Below are 17,756 nucleotides of genomic sequence, written 5' to 3' on the forward strand. Positions count from 1 at the left end.
AAGATCAAAAGCAGAATATCTGTTTCTCAGCGGAAGTACACTCTGGACTTGTTAAAGGAAATAGGAATGACCGATGCAAACCTATTGACACTCTTATTGAGTCAATAGCAAACTGAAAAGTGTTTCGGAAGGAGTTCCTGTGAATAAGGAGAGGTCAATGCTAGTAGGAAACATGATTTACTTGTCTCATACTAGACTCGACATCTCCTATGCTGTGAGTGTAGTAAGTCAGTTCATGCAGAGTCCATATGAGGAGCACATGGAAGCTGTGACTCGAATTTTGAGATATTTAAAGTCCACCCCTGGGAAGGGCTTGGTATTCAGGAAAACTGACACACGAAGCATCGAGCATATACTGACTCAGATTGGGCCGGATCTGTGACTGATAGAAGGTCAACCTCAGGGTACTGTACCTTTGTATGGGGAAATTTGGTAACTTGGCGGAGTAAAAACAGTGGTTGTAGTGGCCAAAAGATATGCTGAGGCAGAGTATAGAGCTATGAATCTGAGAGTGTGTGAAGAAATCTGGTTGTAGAAAGTTTTATCTGATCTTCACGAGGTAGTCAGGCCTATGAAGCTGTATTGTGATAATAAGGCTGCCATCAGTATTGCGAATTAATCTCGTTGCAACATGATAGAACCAAACATTGTGAAATTGACAGGCACTTTATTAAAGAAAAGTTAGGACTGCGGAGCTTTTGTTTCCCTATGTACTCATCCAACAGATTGCCGATGTTTTTACGAAAGGTTATCGAGACAGACGTTTGAAGCTTGTATTAGCAAGTTGGTCTTGCCAGATATCTATTGCCCAACTTGAGGGGGTGTTGAAATACGTTAAATTAGTCCTAAGGGCATTTTTGTCTTTTTACTATATTTTGCTAAATTAGGGCTTCACATTATTCTATTATATATCTTTAGGTGGTCTATTGTAAAAATGGACATAAAATAATAAGTTCTTTTCTACGTGGTTTTTCTTCCCTGAATTAGGGTTTCCACGTAAACTCCTGTGTGTCATCTTCTTTTTCTATTTCAATAATTTTGAAATAGAACAATTGTCTGAGAATACAAGAAGAGGAACAATAGTATGCCATAGTGGAAAATTTCGGCGAAATTTTGAGATTTTAATATGTCGAAATTTTGGTGGAATTTCCCCCTCAAAATTCGATATTTCCATCAAAACTTCTAGATGACACCCCCCCCCCCCCAAATTAGCCATGCTAGCTCAATGGAAGTTTTTTCTCTTACCATAAGTATTTTTATTTTCTTTCTTTTTTCGTTGAAATTTTTACATCATTTTACCGTCAAAATTGAATTGATGCGAGTTTTATATTCTTTTACCATCCAAAACTTTCATTTCAATATATCAAAATCGAGAAAATAACATATATTATTTTTAACTTCATTCGAACTTTTTCTATTGAATTTTCACTTCATTTCACCAAAAAATGAATTGATGGAGTTTTGTAGTTTTTTTACCATTCAAAGCTTTCATTTCCAAGGAATCAAAAATTGAGAAAATAACATATTTATTTTTAACTTCATTCAAATCTTTTCCATAAATTTTTTAACATCATTTCACCTCAAACTTGAATTTGATGTGGGTCTCATACATATTTCATCTCATTTTCTCTCGAACTCTATCTACTTGTAAAGTTTTATTTTTCTTCTTCTTCTTTATCCATTATGTTTGTTTGGTTTAATGTTATTGCTTTTTGTATCCTCTTATGTTTATTTGATGATTTTATATCCTTATTATGTTTTGTTATGTATTTAATGCTACGATTTTTCATTTTTTTATCGCTACTTATTTTATAATAAACAATTTACAATTATTTTGTATGCAAATATTGATTATCACTTGTACTTGGGATTTTAAGTCTGACCATTTCAGAGGCTCAGGAGCTTTCCTGGCTGGAGCAAGATCTTGGATCAGGCTCTTATAGCAATGGGGCATTGAGGATGCTCGTTATGAAGAAGGAAGGTGTTATTCTCAAATTGGACTTTGAAAAGGCCTACGATCATGTTGATTACGGTTTCCTGGATAAGGTTATGATGAAGAAGGATTTGGTTTAGATGAGAATGTGGATGTAGGGATGCATCAGGAATGTGCAGTATTCCATCTTAAGTCAATGGTATCCAAAAGGGTCGATCAAGCTTCTTGAGGTTTAAGGCAAGAGGATCTTTGTCCCCTTCCTGTTCTCATTGGTTTGAATGTTTTAAATATTGGCTTCATTTCTAAAGGGTGGAAGGAAATATCAATTGAGTCCCGTTAAGGTTGGTTCGGACGAGGTGGCCCTATTGCATCTCCAGTTTGTGATGATATGATTTGTTTTGTTCCGGAAATAAGGATTCTTTTTCATTCTAATCACATGGTGAACTTTTTTGAGTTATGTCTGCACCTTAAAATTAGTAGAAGTAAGTGCCAATTTTGGAAATTAATAGCAACCAGGCCAAGATTGAGAGTTCTAGCGGTGGAGTTTGGATGTGAGGTAGGTTCTTTCCCTCTCTTCCTACCTTGTTCCCCAAGTGTTTTAAAAAGCCCTCTCGGGCGCGCACCTAGGCCCAAAGCACAGGTCTGGCGCCTTGCCTTGGAAAAGCGAGGCTCACAAAAATAAGGAATGCCTTAGCGCACGCCTTTTGTGAAGCCCAAGATCAAAGCCCTGCGCCTTGGGCTTTTCAATTATTTTTAAAAAATAGTAAAATTAAGGATTTTCCTTCTTTATTAACATAAAAGGATCACGTTTACCAAACCTAAATGTAAAATTTCTTGTGTTTTGGGTCCCTTTTTTCCATATTTCCACTTCAATTATACTCTCTCTTTTTAATGAATATTTTTATATATAGTGCGCTTCACAAAAAAAAAACATCGCGCGTTTTTTGTGCGTCTTGCGCCTAGGCTCAAGAGGGCCATTGCGCCTTAAGGTGCCTTGGGCATTTAAAAACACTAGTCTCCCCTTGGGAGGTATCGGAGGAGGACTAGGATCCATTTCTAGAAGATTCAAGAGGCTGGCGAAGTGGAAGAAAAGTTTCTTCTCCAAACTGGGAGGGTTAACGTTGATAAGATCGTTTTAAGTGGTATTCCTGTGTATTTCCCTCTTTAGAGTCCTCTAGTTTGGTTTGTAAGAATCTTGAAAATTCATGAGGGATTTCCTTTGGGATGGGGGGGATAAAGAAAAGGCTCTCACCTTTTCAGTTGGGAGATGGTTGGGAGGCCTAGGAATCGGGGGGTTGAGATTGGTAACTTAAAGGATTCGCAACAAAGCTTTGTTGGCTAAGTGGCTTTGGCATTTCACCCTTGAACCGAGCCTTTGTGTGCGTAGGATCATTGCGGAGTAAGCATGGCAGACCATCCTTTAAATGAGGTGGCGAAAGGGGTTAAAGACACATCAGAAACTCGTGATAGACATTTCGTATTGACGTTCCCTTTCTTTTTTTTTTTTTTTTTTTTTTTTAACTTTTTCCCGGTCCTGTTCTGTGGGGATGCCAAGATTACGATTATTTTCTGGGAGATCAGTGGGTGGGGGATAGTGCTCTTTCTTCTGTCTTCCTACATCTTTATCACTTATCTTCCTTAAAATATCACCCAATCTCTGATTTCCTAATCTGGACTGAGAGCTCCGTGTCTTTTTCATTCGGGTTCCGTCATTATTTGACTGATAGGGAAACGACAGAGGTTGCCTCTCTTCTTTCATTATTTTGGAGGCGAGTACTTTTAGGGAGGGGAGAAGGGATATACATCTGGAATCTGAATCCTTGCAAAGGGTTTTCTTGTAAATCCTTCTTCCACTTATTACTGGATCCCTCTCCCATTGGGTGTCTATGTTAAATGTGATTTGGAGGATTAAGATTTCCAAGAAAGTTAGGTTTTTTATCTGACAAGTCTTACTTGGTCGTGTGAACACTTTTGACAGACTTGTTAGGAGAAAGAACTTTGCTTCTGGGGCCTTTTTGCTGTATCCTTTGTCGGATGATGGAGGAAGACCTGGATCATCTCCTTTGGAACTGCCAGTATGTGAGGACTTTGTGGAGGCTTTTCTTGCTGGAGTTCAATGTTTGCTTTGCTGGGCGGAGAGACTTTCGTGCGATGATCGAGAAGTTCCTTCTCCATCCGCCTTTTAGAGAGAAGCCGTTTTTTATGGCTGGCTGGGGTGTGCTATTGTTTGGAATATTTGGGGGGAGAGGAATGATAGAGTGTTTAGAGGTAGGGACAAGGACCTTGGTGAAGTGTGGTCTTTGGTGAGATTTCATGTGTCCCTAGGCTTAGGTTTCGAAGTTTTTTTTATAACTATTCCATAGGCAACATTTTACTTAGTTGGATCCCTTTCCTTTAGTGGAGGGTGTTTTTGGTGGGCAATGTTTTTTTGCCTTTGTATTCTTTCATTTTTTTTTTCAATGAAAATAATTGTTCAAAGTTAAAAAAATAAAAATAAAAAGTCTAGTTGTTATTAACCTGTTACTTGTTTATAACCAGTCAAGATTAGTTGGTTAGAATAAGTTGTAACTCTTACCTATAAATAAGGGCTGGACCATCCATTTGAATACATATTCAATTGATTTCATAGAACTCCTTTGGTTTGCACACCAAAATATCTCATGTCCTTTAATTTTGTAATTAATTACCAATATTTGATATTATTTTGTAATTATTTTCTCGTTTCTTTTTTAAATTTCTGTTCTCGCATTGACACTTACACATATTTTCTAACATACACCTAAATGTTACCTTACTTTATTAAAATACTGATTAAAAAATGTTCATTTATAGTCTAATTGAGTCACAATCAAAGTTTCATTAATTAATTATAACGGTTTCGATCAATTTCCATAAAATTTCTTGAAATTTCCATCGATATCGATATTTCGAACCCTGATCATGACATCATATTCTATTGCTTCCCATGCCCTCATTGAAGATAGCTTTGGATTTTTTTTTTCCTCCTCCAAAGAGCTTGGAATTATTTCTTGACTGGCTGATTGTAACAGTGGACGGGGCTCTAAGCTGAACCACTTTAAAAGACTGTACAAACTCTTTTCCTTACTCTTTTCTTTAACCCTCTTGCTATTTTTCTGGTTATAGTGTAGAACTCAGTTTCTTTCTTTAGTTTTTCTTTTTTCTTTTTCTTTTCCTAGCAAGAAAAGGACCCTTATGAGGTATCACTTCAAATCTCTACCAAATTTTTTTTATAGTATATCTGTATATCTGATTTCAGCTTATTGGAGAATTTCTATGTGAGCTCCATATCTTGAGCTTGGGCAGAACTTATGGCCTCAGCCTTTTCTCCATGTCTTGAGCTTGGGAAGAACTTATGCCCTTAGCCTCTTTTTTGTAAATTTCCATGTTAATGCAAATATTTCTTATGAAAAGAATTTGAAGTTTCTTGATCAAGTCTTTGTTATATGCTAATAGTATATCATAGACTCCAACAATTCTTCAACATTATTATTTCCAGGGTAAGATGTCGAGGACGTGGATTATTTATAATAGACCTGAGGAGCCCAATGCTGTTCATGCTGGACTTCTTCTTGCTCTAGGATTACATGGTTATCTGTGTGTTTTAACAATTACTGATATATACCAATACTATGCACCGGTAAGGCATCTTGTGGTTTTTATTTTTATTTTTATTTTTAACTAGAAACAACTTCTGATTGACATGTCCTGTGGTTTGTATAATTTAAATTCCTACTAATGTATTAGTCAAACCAATCATCATCTTGAATTGATTGATCATGTGTGCACCCGAACTCCACCCTTCAGATTCCCACCTTCTACTACTTATATGGTTATGCCAATTGCTGTGTTGCCATTTGTTCATTTAAGAAGGGGAAAAAAAAACTTCCATTGAAAGAAAAACAAGGAAAGACATCCTTCCTAACGCCTTGTCAGGAGGTTGCGAGACCTCTAGCTAGGAGAATAGTTACAAAGTTTCCTATAGAAAGAGTATCGTTGGGAGGCAGTAAAAAGTAGATCATATATTAGATTATGTACGTGTAATCTTTCCACTCAAAATCTCTTGAACTCCTCAACCAAGTTTCCATAAGAACGCAAGAAATTCATGTTGGTCCACGGAATTTTGACATTTTCCCTACAAATTTACACCTAAGTCTCGTTTGATAACCATTTTGTTTTTGGTTTCTTGTTTTTGAAAATCAAGCTTATGAACACCACTTCCAAATATAGCTTTGGGAAAATCCGCCGAAGAGGGCTGTCACCAACATTAGACCAAAAAGGCAATTGAATCACCCTTCTCAAGCTTGGAATGTATTTTATTGAGAATGAAGTATTTATGATTTAAAATGTATTTCCATGGGTTCCTGGAGGATACTCTGGTTTTCTGCAGGCCTTAAATCAAAACAATGGGAGCCAAACTTGGCTTTGACGACCTTCCTCCATATAGAATCCTTTTTGATTCCGTAACCTCAAATTCATTTTGCAAGATGAGCTCTATTCCGCATGTGATGTCAACAATGCACAGACCACCCTCGTTAGTGGCTATTTTAAAATATTCCATTTGAGAATATGACTAGTGTTGCTGCCTCTGTTGCCCGACCATAAAAAATTACGATGTGGCCTCAATCTTTTCAGCCATAGTGTTCAGAACATGCAAAAGGGACAAGAAATAAGTGGGTAAGTTGGATAAAGTGGCATTGAGGAGTGTTAATCTACCAACTTTAGAGAGAAAATTAAGCTGCCAGGATTGTAATTTCTTGGTAATCTTATCCAAAATAGGTTGCCAAAAGGAGACATACTTTGGCCTGTTGGCTTGCCATAAAGGGGTAACCCCAGATAAGATGTTGACCAAGAACCCACCTTGCAATCATATTTTTTTGGGAATGAACTCTGATGCCTAAAAATTTAGATTTGAATCTATCAATATAGTTTTCTTACTTTATCACTTACTTTTTAAAAATGTTTTAAGAAAAGCATGTCGAAATTTGAAAACTAGAAAAAGTAGTTTCTAAAAACTTGATTTTTGAAATTTAGATTAGATCACAAATGAGTATGTGTTTTGGAGAAGGTGAGAAACTTACCAAAAAATTATGGTTGTAAAATAAGTGTACTTTTCAAAAACAGAAAACCAACAATAAAATGGTACAAACAGGGCCTAAATAATTTGGGTGGATAAATATTAAGGTCGCGGAAGTGCATCAATAAAGATAAAGGACATTGACACCCAACTTTTCAAGCATAAAAAAATTTGAAAGTTAAGTTTCTAAATAAAAAGCTCAGCCACAAGCAGCCATGGCTATAAGGAGAGAAACAGATGTTCTAGTGTGGATGAACTTTGTTGCTTTCTGATCACCCTTTCAAACATCACTGAACGCAATATGACTTCATTTCAATCGAGTTACAATATGGATGATTTGAAATGAAAGGAACATTAGAATCTTTCAAAGCAAGGAAAGGTCTCCAGAAGAAGTGCTCGACTCCTCTTTTTTTGACTCTCTATTGGTGTAAAAATAATCTTTCTTTTAGCAGTTATTACTTATATTCACTTTTATCCAGCCGGAGAAGTTTGTAATCTCTATGGATGGGCTTAAAATTGTTTCCTATAAAAAAAAACAGCTGTACTCTCTTTCCTCACAGTGATAAGATTTTTCTTATTTGAAAAAGGAAAAAAAAAAACCTGCTCGGATCTAGCATGGTCATTAACACATTTCCATTCATAATCCTGATAATTATCCGCTACTTGCCAAATTATTTGAAGAAATACTAACATCAAACTAGTCAAATAATCCTGCCTTGTACACATCACCTTTCATTTGCTCTCTTACAGTTCACCTTTCCTTTCAGTTCATATAATTGAGCATCATTTTCTTTGTTAAACTTAAAGTAGGCATAATCGCCCTTAGATCAATTGATTTGTCTCGAGGAAAATGAAGCTTTTGTTGATTTGGAATTCTATGGAGTTCATGGACGAAGACATGGGAACGAAATTCTCAACATTTCATTTTGTATAATTTGGATTTTGGTAGCCGGTGTCGCTCATGATCTGCCATGGAGATACAATTTTCCTTTCCCACCTATAAAAAACTTTACTATTTGAAACTATGTAAGAAAATTTGAGAGATTCGGCTTGTACATGATTTACTGACAGAACAAACACCCTGGACTTTTGGCATCAATGAATTTGTATATAATTATGCTTTCTTCTAGAGTATGATTTGGCCTCCTAAAGTAGGACTCCTGGGTTTGATGCTTAATATTTAGAAACATGTAGTATAAACTCCAACTGTTGCGGCTTTATCTTGTTTCTTCTCCTGATTTATTTTCTTCTGAAGGATAATTTCTTCCTTGATCTTTCTTTTTATATGTATCTTGTTTATGTATTACTACATTTCGTTGTTTTTAAAAAATGAGTACACTGCGTATGATAAGTTTAATGCTATAATTGCACTTAAATTATGGTTGTGTTTTGACCTGCTTGATTATTCCTAAAATGCTATAATTTGTTTTGTTCACCTTTCTTTTAGCAACATGAAGCCACAACAGTGGGATTGATGCTTGGCTTGGCTGCCTCTTACAGGGGCACGATGCAACCTTCAATATCTAAGGTGTATGCTCGGTTTCAATTGATGATTCAGATTTTGCTTTAGTCTTTTTGTCTGGCCTTTTTATTGTCAATCTTCTTCTATATTCTTCAGTTGTATTGTTATTTCTACCCATATGTTCTACTTGACAGAGTATGACATATTACCATATTTGTGTCAGTCTCTTTACGTTCACATACCTTCGCGCCATCCATATTCCTACTCAGAGTTGGAGTTGCCAACACTTTTGCAGGTACGCATGTGATTATCTATAAATATTAACCCACGATTAGTGATTGTATCTCTTTCAATGCCATGGTCTAAAGTTTATGAATCTGTTTTACTTGACAACATGTGCATAGAAATTAGTAGATTTTGACCATGTATTCTCTTTTCTTTTCCAGTCAGCAGCTCTAATGTCCTTGGGACTTCTTTATGAAGGATCAGCACATCCACAAACAATGCAGATACTTTTGGTATTTTCTGGGATTTCTTTTAAAATACATTGTTTCCTTTCATTAATGAGAGTGTTATTTTCATTCATTGAAAAAAAAATTTAGTTCCATGTTTGGGTGACTTAGTTGCCATGCGGCTTATACCTAGTTTAATTTTTTCTCTTTTAATTATATATATTGAAAACAAATAAAATATTACTGTACTATTTGATTATTATTCTTTTACCTATTTAATATTTATGTTACAGGGAGAAATAGGCCGACGAAGTGGGGGTGATAATGTTCTTGAACGGGAGGGTTATGCTGTTTCAGCAGGCTTTTCCTTGGGTCTTGTTGCACTGGGTATGATTAATTTTCATTGTTAATTGGACAACTGAAGCTGTAAATAGAAAGGACTAATTTTTGTCTCTGAAATGAAGGTCGAGGCAAGGATTCAGTTGGTTTTACAGATTCAATAGTTGATCGGTTATTCAACTACATTGGTGGAAAAGAAGTTTGTAATGTACGGTTTCATGCACTTGATCTTTTATTTTGTCATTTGTACTTCTCGTAAACTATAAAATTTGCAAGGTACTGATTTCATAGTTTATCTGAATTGGTCCCTGCCTTATTTTTTAGCCAGAAATTTCACTTTTCTCTACCGAGGAGCATAACCGTATGATCACGCAGGTTGATTCTTACCCCCATTGTTCTCTAAAATAATCCTAGAGTACTTATGTGAGTAATTACTACGCAAGCAATATGCTATATTTTTTTTTTCTTGCTCTCATTTAGATGGTGGATGGAACTGTGGTCAATGTTGACGTCACCGCTCCTGGAGCTACAATTGCCCTTGCGCTAATGTTCTTGAAAGTAACTATCCAAAACCATCTTCAGTTTGCTGATTTGAAACAATAAAATAAAATCATTTGTATTCTTAAGTTGAATTAAAGTTGTTTTCTCCTTTGCTTGTTTGTCTGACAGACTGAGTCTGTTACGATTATGTCAAAGCTGTCTATCCCTCAGACAAATTTTGACTTGCAATATGTGAGACCTGACTTTATCATGATTCGTGTCATAGCTAGAAATCTTATAATGTGGAGCAGGTAACAATTTTATTGAGATTTGCACCAATCAGATGCCCTATTTCCATCATTAAGATCATATTTTGATGACATGAACTATTATAGGGTTCATCCATCCAGAAATTGGGTCGAATCTCAGATTCCAGAAATTGTTAAGAATGTTGTCAAGTGCCTCAAGGGTGATGATAATGATACTGATGAATTGGATGCCGAGGCATTTGTTCAAGCATATGTCAACATAATAATTGGAGCATGTATTTCTCTTGGTAAGATGCCATTTTTATGGATTTATTATGACTAACAATTTTCACGTGTATGTGCAACTGAGACTTATAATATAATTCACACGGAAGTGCACCTCTGGGCAGTATCGTATATTGCATGGAACATGCTGTAACTACAAACATATGTATACCTTATTTTCTTTTCATGTGCTTGTTTTATGTTATTCATGTTATTCTGTATTGTTGCTGAATTTCCATGTCAGAGCTTCTCATTCTAGCTTGTTTTGATCAATGCATATTCAAGAATTTTAGAATATGACTTCTTACTTAAAATTACTGAGACAAAAGCATTCTACATCGTTTAAACTTGGAATTCATAATTGTTAGTTCCGGGACAGGTTTGAGGTTTGCTGGTACAAAGAATGGAGATGCGCAGGAGTTACTTTATAACTATGCTGTCTACTTTCTAAATGAGGTCTGACACAGAACTAACTGTTGCATCTCTAAGCCTTCAATTCCTTTTCGACATTTTTATTTTTTCCTGTTTTGTAGATCAAGCCTATATCAATAGAAAAGGAAAATCCCTTCCCAAAGGGACTGTCTCGCTACATTGATCGAGGCACTTTGGAGACGTGTGTCCATTTAATTGCTCTTTCTTTGTCTGTGGTATGCAGAATCTTTCTTCGTTTCCAATCCCCTATCTAAATAAATGTAGAATTTAAATCCCAGGGGATGACTTTGTGGACAGGTAATGGCTGGCTCTGGAAATTTACAAACCTTTCGTCTCTTAAGGTTCTTGCGCAGTAGAAATTCTACCGATGGTCATGCTAACTATGGCATTCAGATGGCAGTAAGTTTTCTAAGTTAATTTGGATCTTGACCTCAATATAAAAGATCCTTGTGATCAGTTATGTAAAATTTTACTGATAAGGGTGTAAACTAATTTAATCATGCAAGTGGTCAAGTTAAGTCATCAATCAACCCAAACGCTTAAGCTAGTGGGTTACGGTAAATATAAAACTATATCATTACTATAACACTTCTCTTCACGTGTGGGCTTGAAAATTTGTAGAAAACCCAATAGAGGATCGAACACAAGAGCCCCTGCTCTGATATGTTAATTTGAATAGAATAAAATATTTATATTCCAATGATGAAATAAGTAAAACGTGTAGCCTTCTTAGTTCTTATAAAGGAAAATGCCACTATAAAAGAAAGAAGAATAAGAATAAAAATAAAACAATCATTAATAATTACACCTAATTAAAATATTTATAGCTAAGATAAACCAGCCCAAGTCATTATTACTAAAGCTTTTCTTTCCAAAGCATTAGTTGAAAGAACTACTAGAATGTGTCTCTCAGCGAAACAAAAACTTGCTTAATTTTGACATTTTCTTTAAACATCAATCAATAAAGTGCTATGTTAAACAATAGGGAAATGTCAGTTGTTTCTGTTTGCTCTCCTCTCCCACTTGTTTCTCTTTAGACCCGGAACGAGAAATTCTTGCCTTTGGAATTTGTGTCCAAAAAGTTTTTGTAGCTCCTTTTGGTGCTTATCCAATCCTTCCTTAGTGAGGGATTCTATTTTTTCTTTCCTTGCTAGGTCCAATAGGCTGTTAGAAAGCGTTTGTTTACCCCAGTAAGAGAGTAGTATGATCAGCAGCCGGGCTCTTACTTTCACTGCTAACCCCAAGAAGTTTCAACATGCAGAGCTGCCTTGCTCGTAGCTCTTTATTGATATAAAAAGGGATGAAGAAATGCCGGTTTGGATTTATCGAGAGAGGGGCCAAAGTAAGACAGTGAAGAAAGCCAGAACATTCGCATAGAGGAGTATCTGTATCACGCATGCTTCTCCACTGATGACAAAATGACCTTTGAGACTCTTCTAGGAATTCCTACCCCTATCAATTTGAGGTGGTGCTCGAATCCTCTTACCTTACTTCGAATGGAAGCCGGTATAGAAGATTCTTACTATGAATCAGAGTTCCACCCTATTCTCAGCTCCCTTTTTCTTTCTCATCAAACGAATGGTATCTTCTGATGGAAATCCTAGGTTTGGAAGGTGAAAATCTTCAAGAAGGTTAAGGTCTTCATGTGGCAAGTATTGCATGGAAGAGTCAACACCTTGGATTGAATTTTCGGTAGAGGGTCTTTAGTGGCTGGTCTGTTGTGTTGTATTCTCTATAGGAGGGCTACTAAGGATCTGGAGCATATCATGTGGAGCTGTAATTTTGCTTGCAAAGTTTGGAGCAGTTTCTTTTAAGTATTTGACTTCAGTTTTATCCGCCATGGGAGATGTAGGGAGTCAATTGAGGAGCTTTTCCTCCATCTACCTTTTTTCTTTTTCTTTGGATAAAGAGCGGTTTTTGTGGCAGGTTGGGGTGTATGTTATCATGTGGGGGCTTTGGAGATAGAAACAACAAAATCTTTAGAGGTGAGAGCAAATGTGTGGACTCTTATTAGATTCTCTGTTTCTCTCTAGACCTCTGTTTCTAGGCTCTTTTGTAACTACTCACCTGGTATTGTTGCTCTTGGCTGGAGCCTCTTTTTGAATTGTGACTCCCTGTCATGGACTTTTTCTTTTTTGCATGCCTGTGTATTCTTTCATTTTATTCTTAATTAAAGTCAAGTTCTTTTATCAAGAAAAAAAGAGGCACCTTAGTCAGATTAGACGTTGAAAAAGCATTCAGCACGGCAATTGGTCAGAGCTTTCTTGTGGTCTATAGATTGAGCGAAATGCACATCTTCAATGACATAGCTCAACATTTTGACATTTTCTTAGAACAAATATTTTCATTGCTATCTCCTAGAGTAAATTGTCCAAGTACTTCTCTTCATCTATCCCCTCTCTTATAATCGTCAATGAAATTTTGTCTTGTAAAAAAAAAATCAGTAAACTGCTATGCTGAGGAGTCGAGTCCACTTCAGTGCTGAATCAACGGGAACATAGTAGAGTATCAACAGATTGGCTATTTTGTTCTTCAAAAAGGAATACCACCCTTCTTAATCTTAACTGGCATGTTCTTTGCAAAATGGAAGAGACAGCCAATCATTTCTTACTCTTCTGCCCCTACTCTTGGCTTTGGGACAACTTGTTCAAGTTCACACCTGCTATCTAAGATGATAAATTTTAGGCGAAGCTTTGTATTAATTCAATGATGCTTAATTTGCAACTTCAGAAAGGTTGGAGATTTGTTTTCAATATTGAGAGATAGGAGATTGGTTGGAAAGTTGAATAATTGTACCATGAAACAATGAGATTACTTTTTGGATAAGTCTTGTGAGTCGAGTTTTCTCATCTACAATAGTTTGTTATTTGAGTGTTGCACCGTGATGTGGATCATAAGTAAAGGTCTTGGTATTCCTAGGATTGAAGGCTTCAGTTCTGATTAGGTAAGATCCAACTACTGATTCAAGATCTAAATTTAGGATGGTTCTTTTTACTTTTTATTTTTTATTTTTTATTTTTATTTGAGATAATATGGTTTTATGGAAGAGTAAGAATGAAACTGTATAAAATGAAATTCTCTTTATAGAATTTGAAACTTTAGATTATCTTCAGGTAAGCTTAGCTATTGGATTCTTGTTTCTTGGGGGAGGTAAACGGACGTTCTCAACTAGTAATAGTGCTGTTGCTGCATTGCTGATAACTCTTTACCCACGCTTACCTACTGGTCCAAACGACAACCGATGTCACCTCCAGGTATAATTATTCATAGGATCATATTTACTAGCTTATTATTATTTAATTTATACAGCTTCTAAATGGCTGCAGAGTGAGAAAGGAAAGTACAATTTTTTATGGAATTATTATATGTTTACAAAAACCTTCTTTCCCTGATCCACTTTGGTAGTGCTGCTGTTTAAAAATAATAATTGGCCACCAATTCAGGATGGAAATTACCATAGTCTGGCCAAAAATCAATATACATATTTATTATGTAAGATGCAATATGGAACCTGGAACATGGGTATTATTGTGATCTTTTTTTCTTATATCCGTAAGTGTCCGGGTCAACTTGTGTGACCCAACTAATCTTAGGGTACAAGACATTCCAAAAGTATGATATTTCTCACTTCCAAAAATTAATTTTTTATATTTTTTTTTATAAATTATGCCCATCAAAATTTTCAAAGAAGCATAAATAAAAGGAATAAATAATAAATTGAACACTCTTAGTTCAAGTGTCTGATACTTATCTGACACGTGTGTTCTCCAAATTGAAGTATTCATTCTTTGTTAGTTTTCTCATATCTGTTGTTAGAACATGTATATTGATGTATTGTCCATTATTATACTGTTGCACTCTATTAGTTTTGGGTATAGGCATTGCATATGTAACTCAAGTGTTAGAATGGAATGAATCTCTCATGTTGTCTCTCATTATGTAACACATAGAAATTTATATTATAGGAAAGGAGAAATTGAAGCCACTTTGTAGATTTATGTTCAAAATACAAGCAGTTCTCGTAGGTATTAATTCAATGGAAAGAGGCTCAAACTTGTTACGGCGTATAATGAAGTCACTTAAAAAATCTCCCTCGAAGTGGTTGTCGTGTATCTTTCTCCCACGTTTTCTAACTCTGTAGCAATTGTCCACTTTCCCTAGCAATATATGTTCAGGTTTCTTATAAAAAAATGTTTATCAATAGTGTCTTTTACTGAAAGGTTCTCTTGTTAGGCATTCCGACATTTGTATGTTCTTGCAACTGAGGCTCGCTGGATTCAGACCGTTGATGTAGACACTGGTCTGCCGGTCTATGCTCCTCTTGAAATCACTGTAACAGAAACTGAACATTATGCTGAAACTACATTTTGTGAGATTACCCCTTGTCTTCTACCCGAGCGTGCTACTGTAAGTTCTAATGTTTTGTATGGGTACTGACTGATCTGCACATTTTACTTTTCAATTGTCTCCAGTCACTTCCCTTCTCGATGTCTTGATATGCATGCCACACATAAACACATGTAGATATGTCCGTGTAGGATGGTGGATCATTAATAATATCATTGTTTTTGTGGTTTGTTGAATAAGTTGTGTAAAAGCACCTGCATTGCCCCTTTCAGTCGAAATTAAATGTCCATTTTTATTTGTTCTCACAGTTAAAGAACCTACGCATATGTAGTCCTCGGTATTGGCCTCAAGTTATGGAACTTGCGCCAGAAGGTTGGTGGATGACTTCATTTCTCTCTTCTGTACACATCAATTCATTTTTTTTTTTGTGCAAAATTTACCTTCATTGTTGTCCCATGACTTTCATTCATGGTATTTGCTGTTTTATTTTCTTCTTTAATGTATCAGATACTTAGTTTTCGATTCTTTTCCACTAGATAAACCTTGGTGGAATGTTGGGGATAAGAATAATCCATTTAGTTCTGGTGTTTTATACATCAAGCAGAAAGTTGGAGCTTGTTCGTACATTGACGACCCTATAGGTTGTCAATCATTGTTGTCACGAGTGATGCACAAGGTTAATTCATCCTTTGCATTTGGCAGTTTTAGTGGTATATTATTTTGGATAACTAAATTCTCTCTGTCCAGGTTTTTGGGTCCAGAGGTCTTTCATCACGCAATTTGAGTAATAATGGCCCTACCAGACCTAGCTATGCAAGTGTAGATCAGCTGATTGGTACCTTCTCTTCAGATCCCAGTTTGATTGCATTTGCACAACTGTGCTGTGACCCTTCATGGGATGGCAGGCAAGTAGGCCAGTTAGTATTATGGTAGATTTCCTAACTCTGTTTGTATTTAGTATATCCAGATCTTCACATTTTGTTTGTTTTAGGTGTCTATGTTCCTTGGTTATGCAACTGATTTTTATCAAACGAATCATTTCACTTATTTGCTTTGTTACTGTCGAAAAAAAAACAGCTTGTAACCCTAGGGGTATTTTAGTAATTGTGTGTACCCTATGGCTTCCCATTAGTCTATTTATTTGGCCTATTCTCTTGTACTTTGTGAATTAGAATCAATAATAAAAATCAGTGTCTATCGTAGTTTTTCTCCTTGTACTAGGGTTTCCACGTAACTGTTTTTGTTATTCTCTTCCCTACTCTTTTATTTTTAACATGGTATCAGAGTATGGAGACGAAACCCTGGCCACCATTGAGGAAAATCCAACAGGAAAATCCCAAACCAATAACCCAGATATAACCAGTATTATCCAAGCCATTGACAGGTACTTCGAATCTCTTCTTCCCCACTTTCGTGAAAACCAGCCACCGCCGCCCTACCCACCGCCGGCCGACTCCTTCGCAAACAGAATGACCAGTCGCCAGACCCAGCAACCGGCGACCAGCGAACCAGCAGCTAGGCCGCTCTCAGACACTGCCGAACGACTCCGACCAACCCCGATCTGCGATGCCCAGGTGCGCAGACGAAGACGACCAGCGACCGGCCGAACGAAGTCGAGATCTGTCCGGCCGCTCTCAGACACTGCCAAACGACTTCGACCAGCCTCGATCTGCGATGCCCAGCGCCGACCAGTCCATATCTGTGATGCCCAGCGTCGACCAGTCCAAATCGACCGTGCCCAGCAGTTCCCGTCTGTTGCCGTTGCCGCCGGTCTTCTCCTCTCAGATCGGCGTCTCATCTCAGCCACTGTCGCACCAAAAGACAGATGGAAGAAGTGTGGGTGTTTTCCAGCCGAGTATGAGCAACCGAATGGGGCAGTTTTCGCCGATCATGGATGAGTTTGGAGGGGGAGATTCTTCTTCATACCACCAGGACCTGGGATCGACATCCAAGATCCAACCAGATCTTGCTTCTTTTCCAGTCGTGCCCAATCATGGTGGCTCGACAAAATACCCAGATGAAAACCCAGTAAATTCTTTCCCTATTTTACCCACTACAAATATCCTGCATGGTTTTTCCTCAGTTGATAGTACCACCAGCCCGAGTACAGTTGGAATCAGTACTATCGCCCAGTCAGGCAATATACAATCTTTTGGTCTTGTTAGTGTGAACGGTAAAAAACCTTGGATTGTTGACTCAGGGGCGACGGATCATCTTACTGGTACCTCTGATCAGTTTCTCTCATATTATCCAAGTGTTGGTAATGAACGAATTAGGATTGCAGATGGGTCATTCGCACCTGTTGCAGGAAAAGGGGATTTATCTCCGTTTGAGGGTTTGGTTTTGCGGGACGTTTTGCATGTTCCTAAAATTTCATATAATTTGCTATCCATCGGTAAGATTACAAGAGATCTGAATTGTCAGGCAGTTTTTTCACCCGACTCTGTTTTGTTTCAGGATCTAAGCTCGGGACGACGATTGGCATTGTCTGACACGATGGGGGACTCTACTTCCTAACTGATGATGCTTCCTTTAGGAATGATTATAGGACTAGCCTTGTCTCCTTAAATTTTTCTACCTCTGAGAATGATTTTCTGTTATGGCATTACCGCTTAAGGCATCCAAACTTTCAGTATATGAAATACTTATTTCCGCATCTATTTTGCAATATTAATGTGTCTTC

General features: G+C 36.9%; 1 protein-coding gene across 4 annotated transcripts in view; it reads left to right on the top strand.

Annotated features, from left to right (window-relative positions):
* Positions 1–17,756, top strand: part of LOC120081390 (anaphase-promoting complex subunit 1) — a 51,082-nt gene that overhangs the window by 26,598 nt on the left and 6,728 nt on the right. For 2 of the 4 annotated variants that reach the window (XR_005482799.1, XM_039036221.1), the window contains exons 17-34: positions 5,451–5,591; positions 8,476–8,556; positions 8,714–8,785; positions 8,937–9,008; positions 9,236–9,329; positions 9,407–9,489; positions 9,606–9,656; positions 9,762–9,839; positions 9,951–10,072; positions 10,157–10,317; positions 10,674–10,750; positions 10,828–10,941; positions 11,024–11,125; positions 13,840–13,980; positions 14,960–15,133; positions 15,382–15,445; positions 15,610–15,749; positions 15,821–15,978. Coding sequence is in view for 1 of the 4 variants with exons in the window: in XM_039036221.1 (XP_038892149.1) it covers positions 5,451–5,591; positions 8,476–8,556; positions 8,714–8,785; positions 8,937–9,008; positions 9,236–9,329; positions 9,407–9,489; positions 9,606–9,656; positions 9,762–9,839; positions 9,951–10,072; positions 10,157–10,317; positions 10,674–10,750; positions 10,828–10,941; positions 11,024–11,125; positions 13,840–13,980; positions 14,960–15,133; positions 15,382–15,445; positions 15,610–15,749; positions 15,821–15,978 (1,925 nt within the window). In the remaining 3 variants the exon portion in view is untranslated. Of the gene's footprint in view, positions 1–5,450; positions 5,592–8,475; positions 8,557–8,713; positions 8,786–8,936; positions 9,009–9,235; positions 9,330–9,406; positions 9,490–9,605; positions 9,657–9,761; positions 9,840–9,950; positions 10,073–10,156; positions 10,318–10,673; positions 10,751–10,827; positions 10,942–11,023; positions 11,126–13,839; positions 13,981–14,959; positions 15,134–15,381; positions 15,446–15,609; positions 15,750–15,820; positions 16,003–17,756 lie in introns of all 4 variants that reach the window. The other 2 variants (XR_005482800.1, XR_005482801.1) reach the window with 2 other exon arrangements.

Source organism: Benincasa hispida, chromosome 7 (assembly GCF_009727055.1).
Source record: "Benincasa hispida cultivar B227 chromosome 7, ASM972705v1, whole genome shotgun sequence".
Classification (NCBI taxonomy): Eukaryota; Viridiplantae; Streptophyta; class Magnoliopsida; order Cucurbitales; family Cucurbitaceae; genus Benincasa; species Benincasa hispida.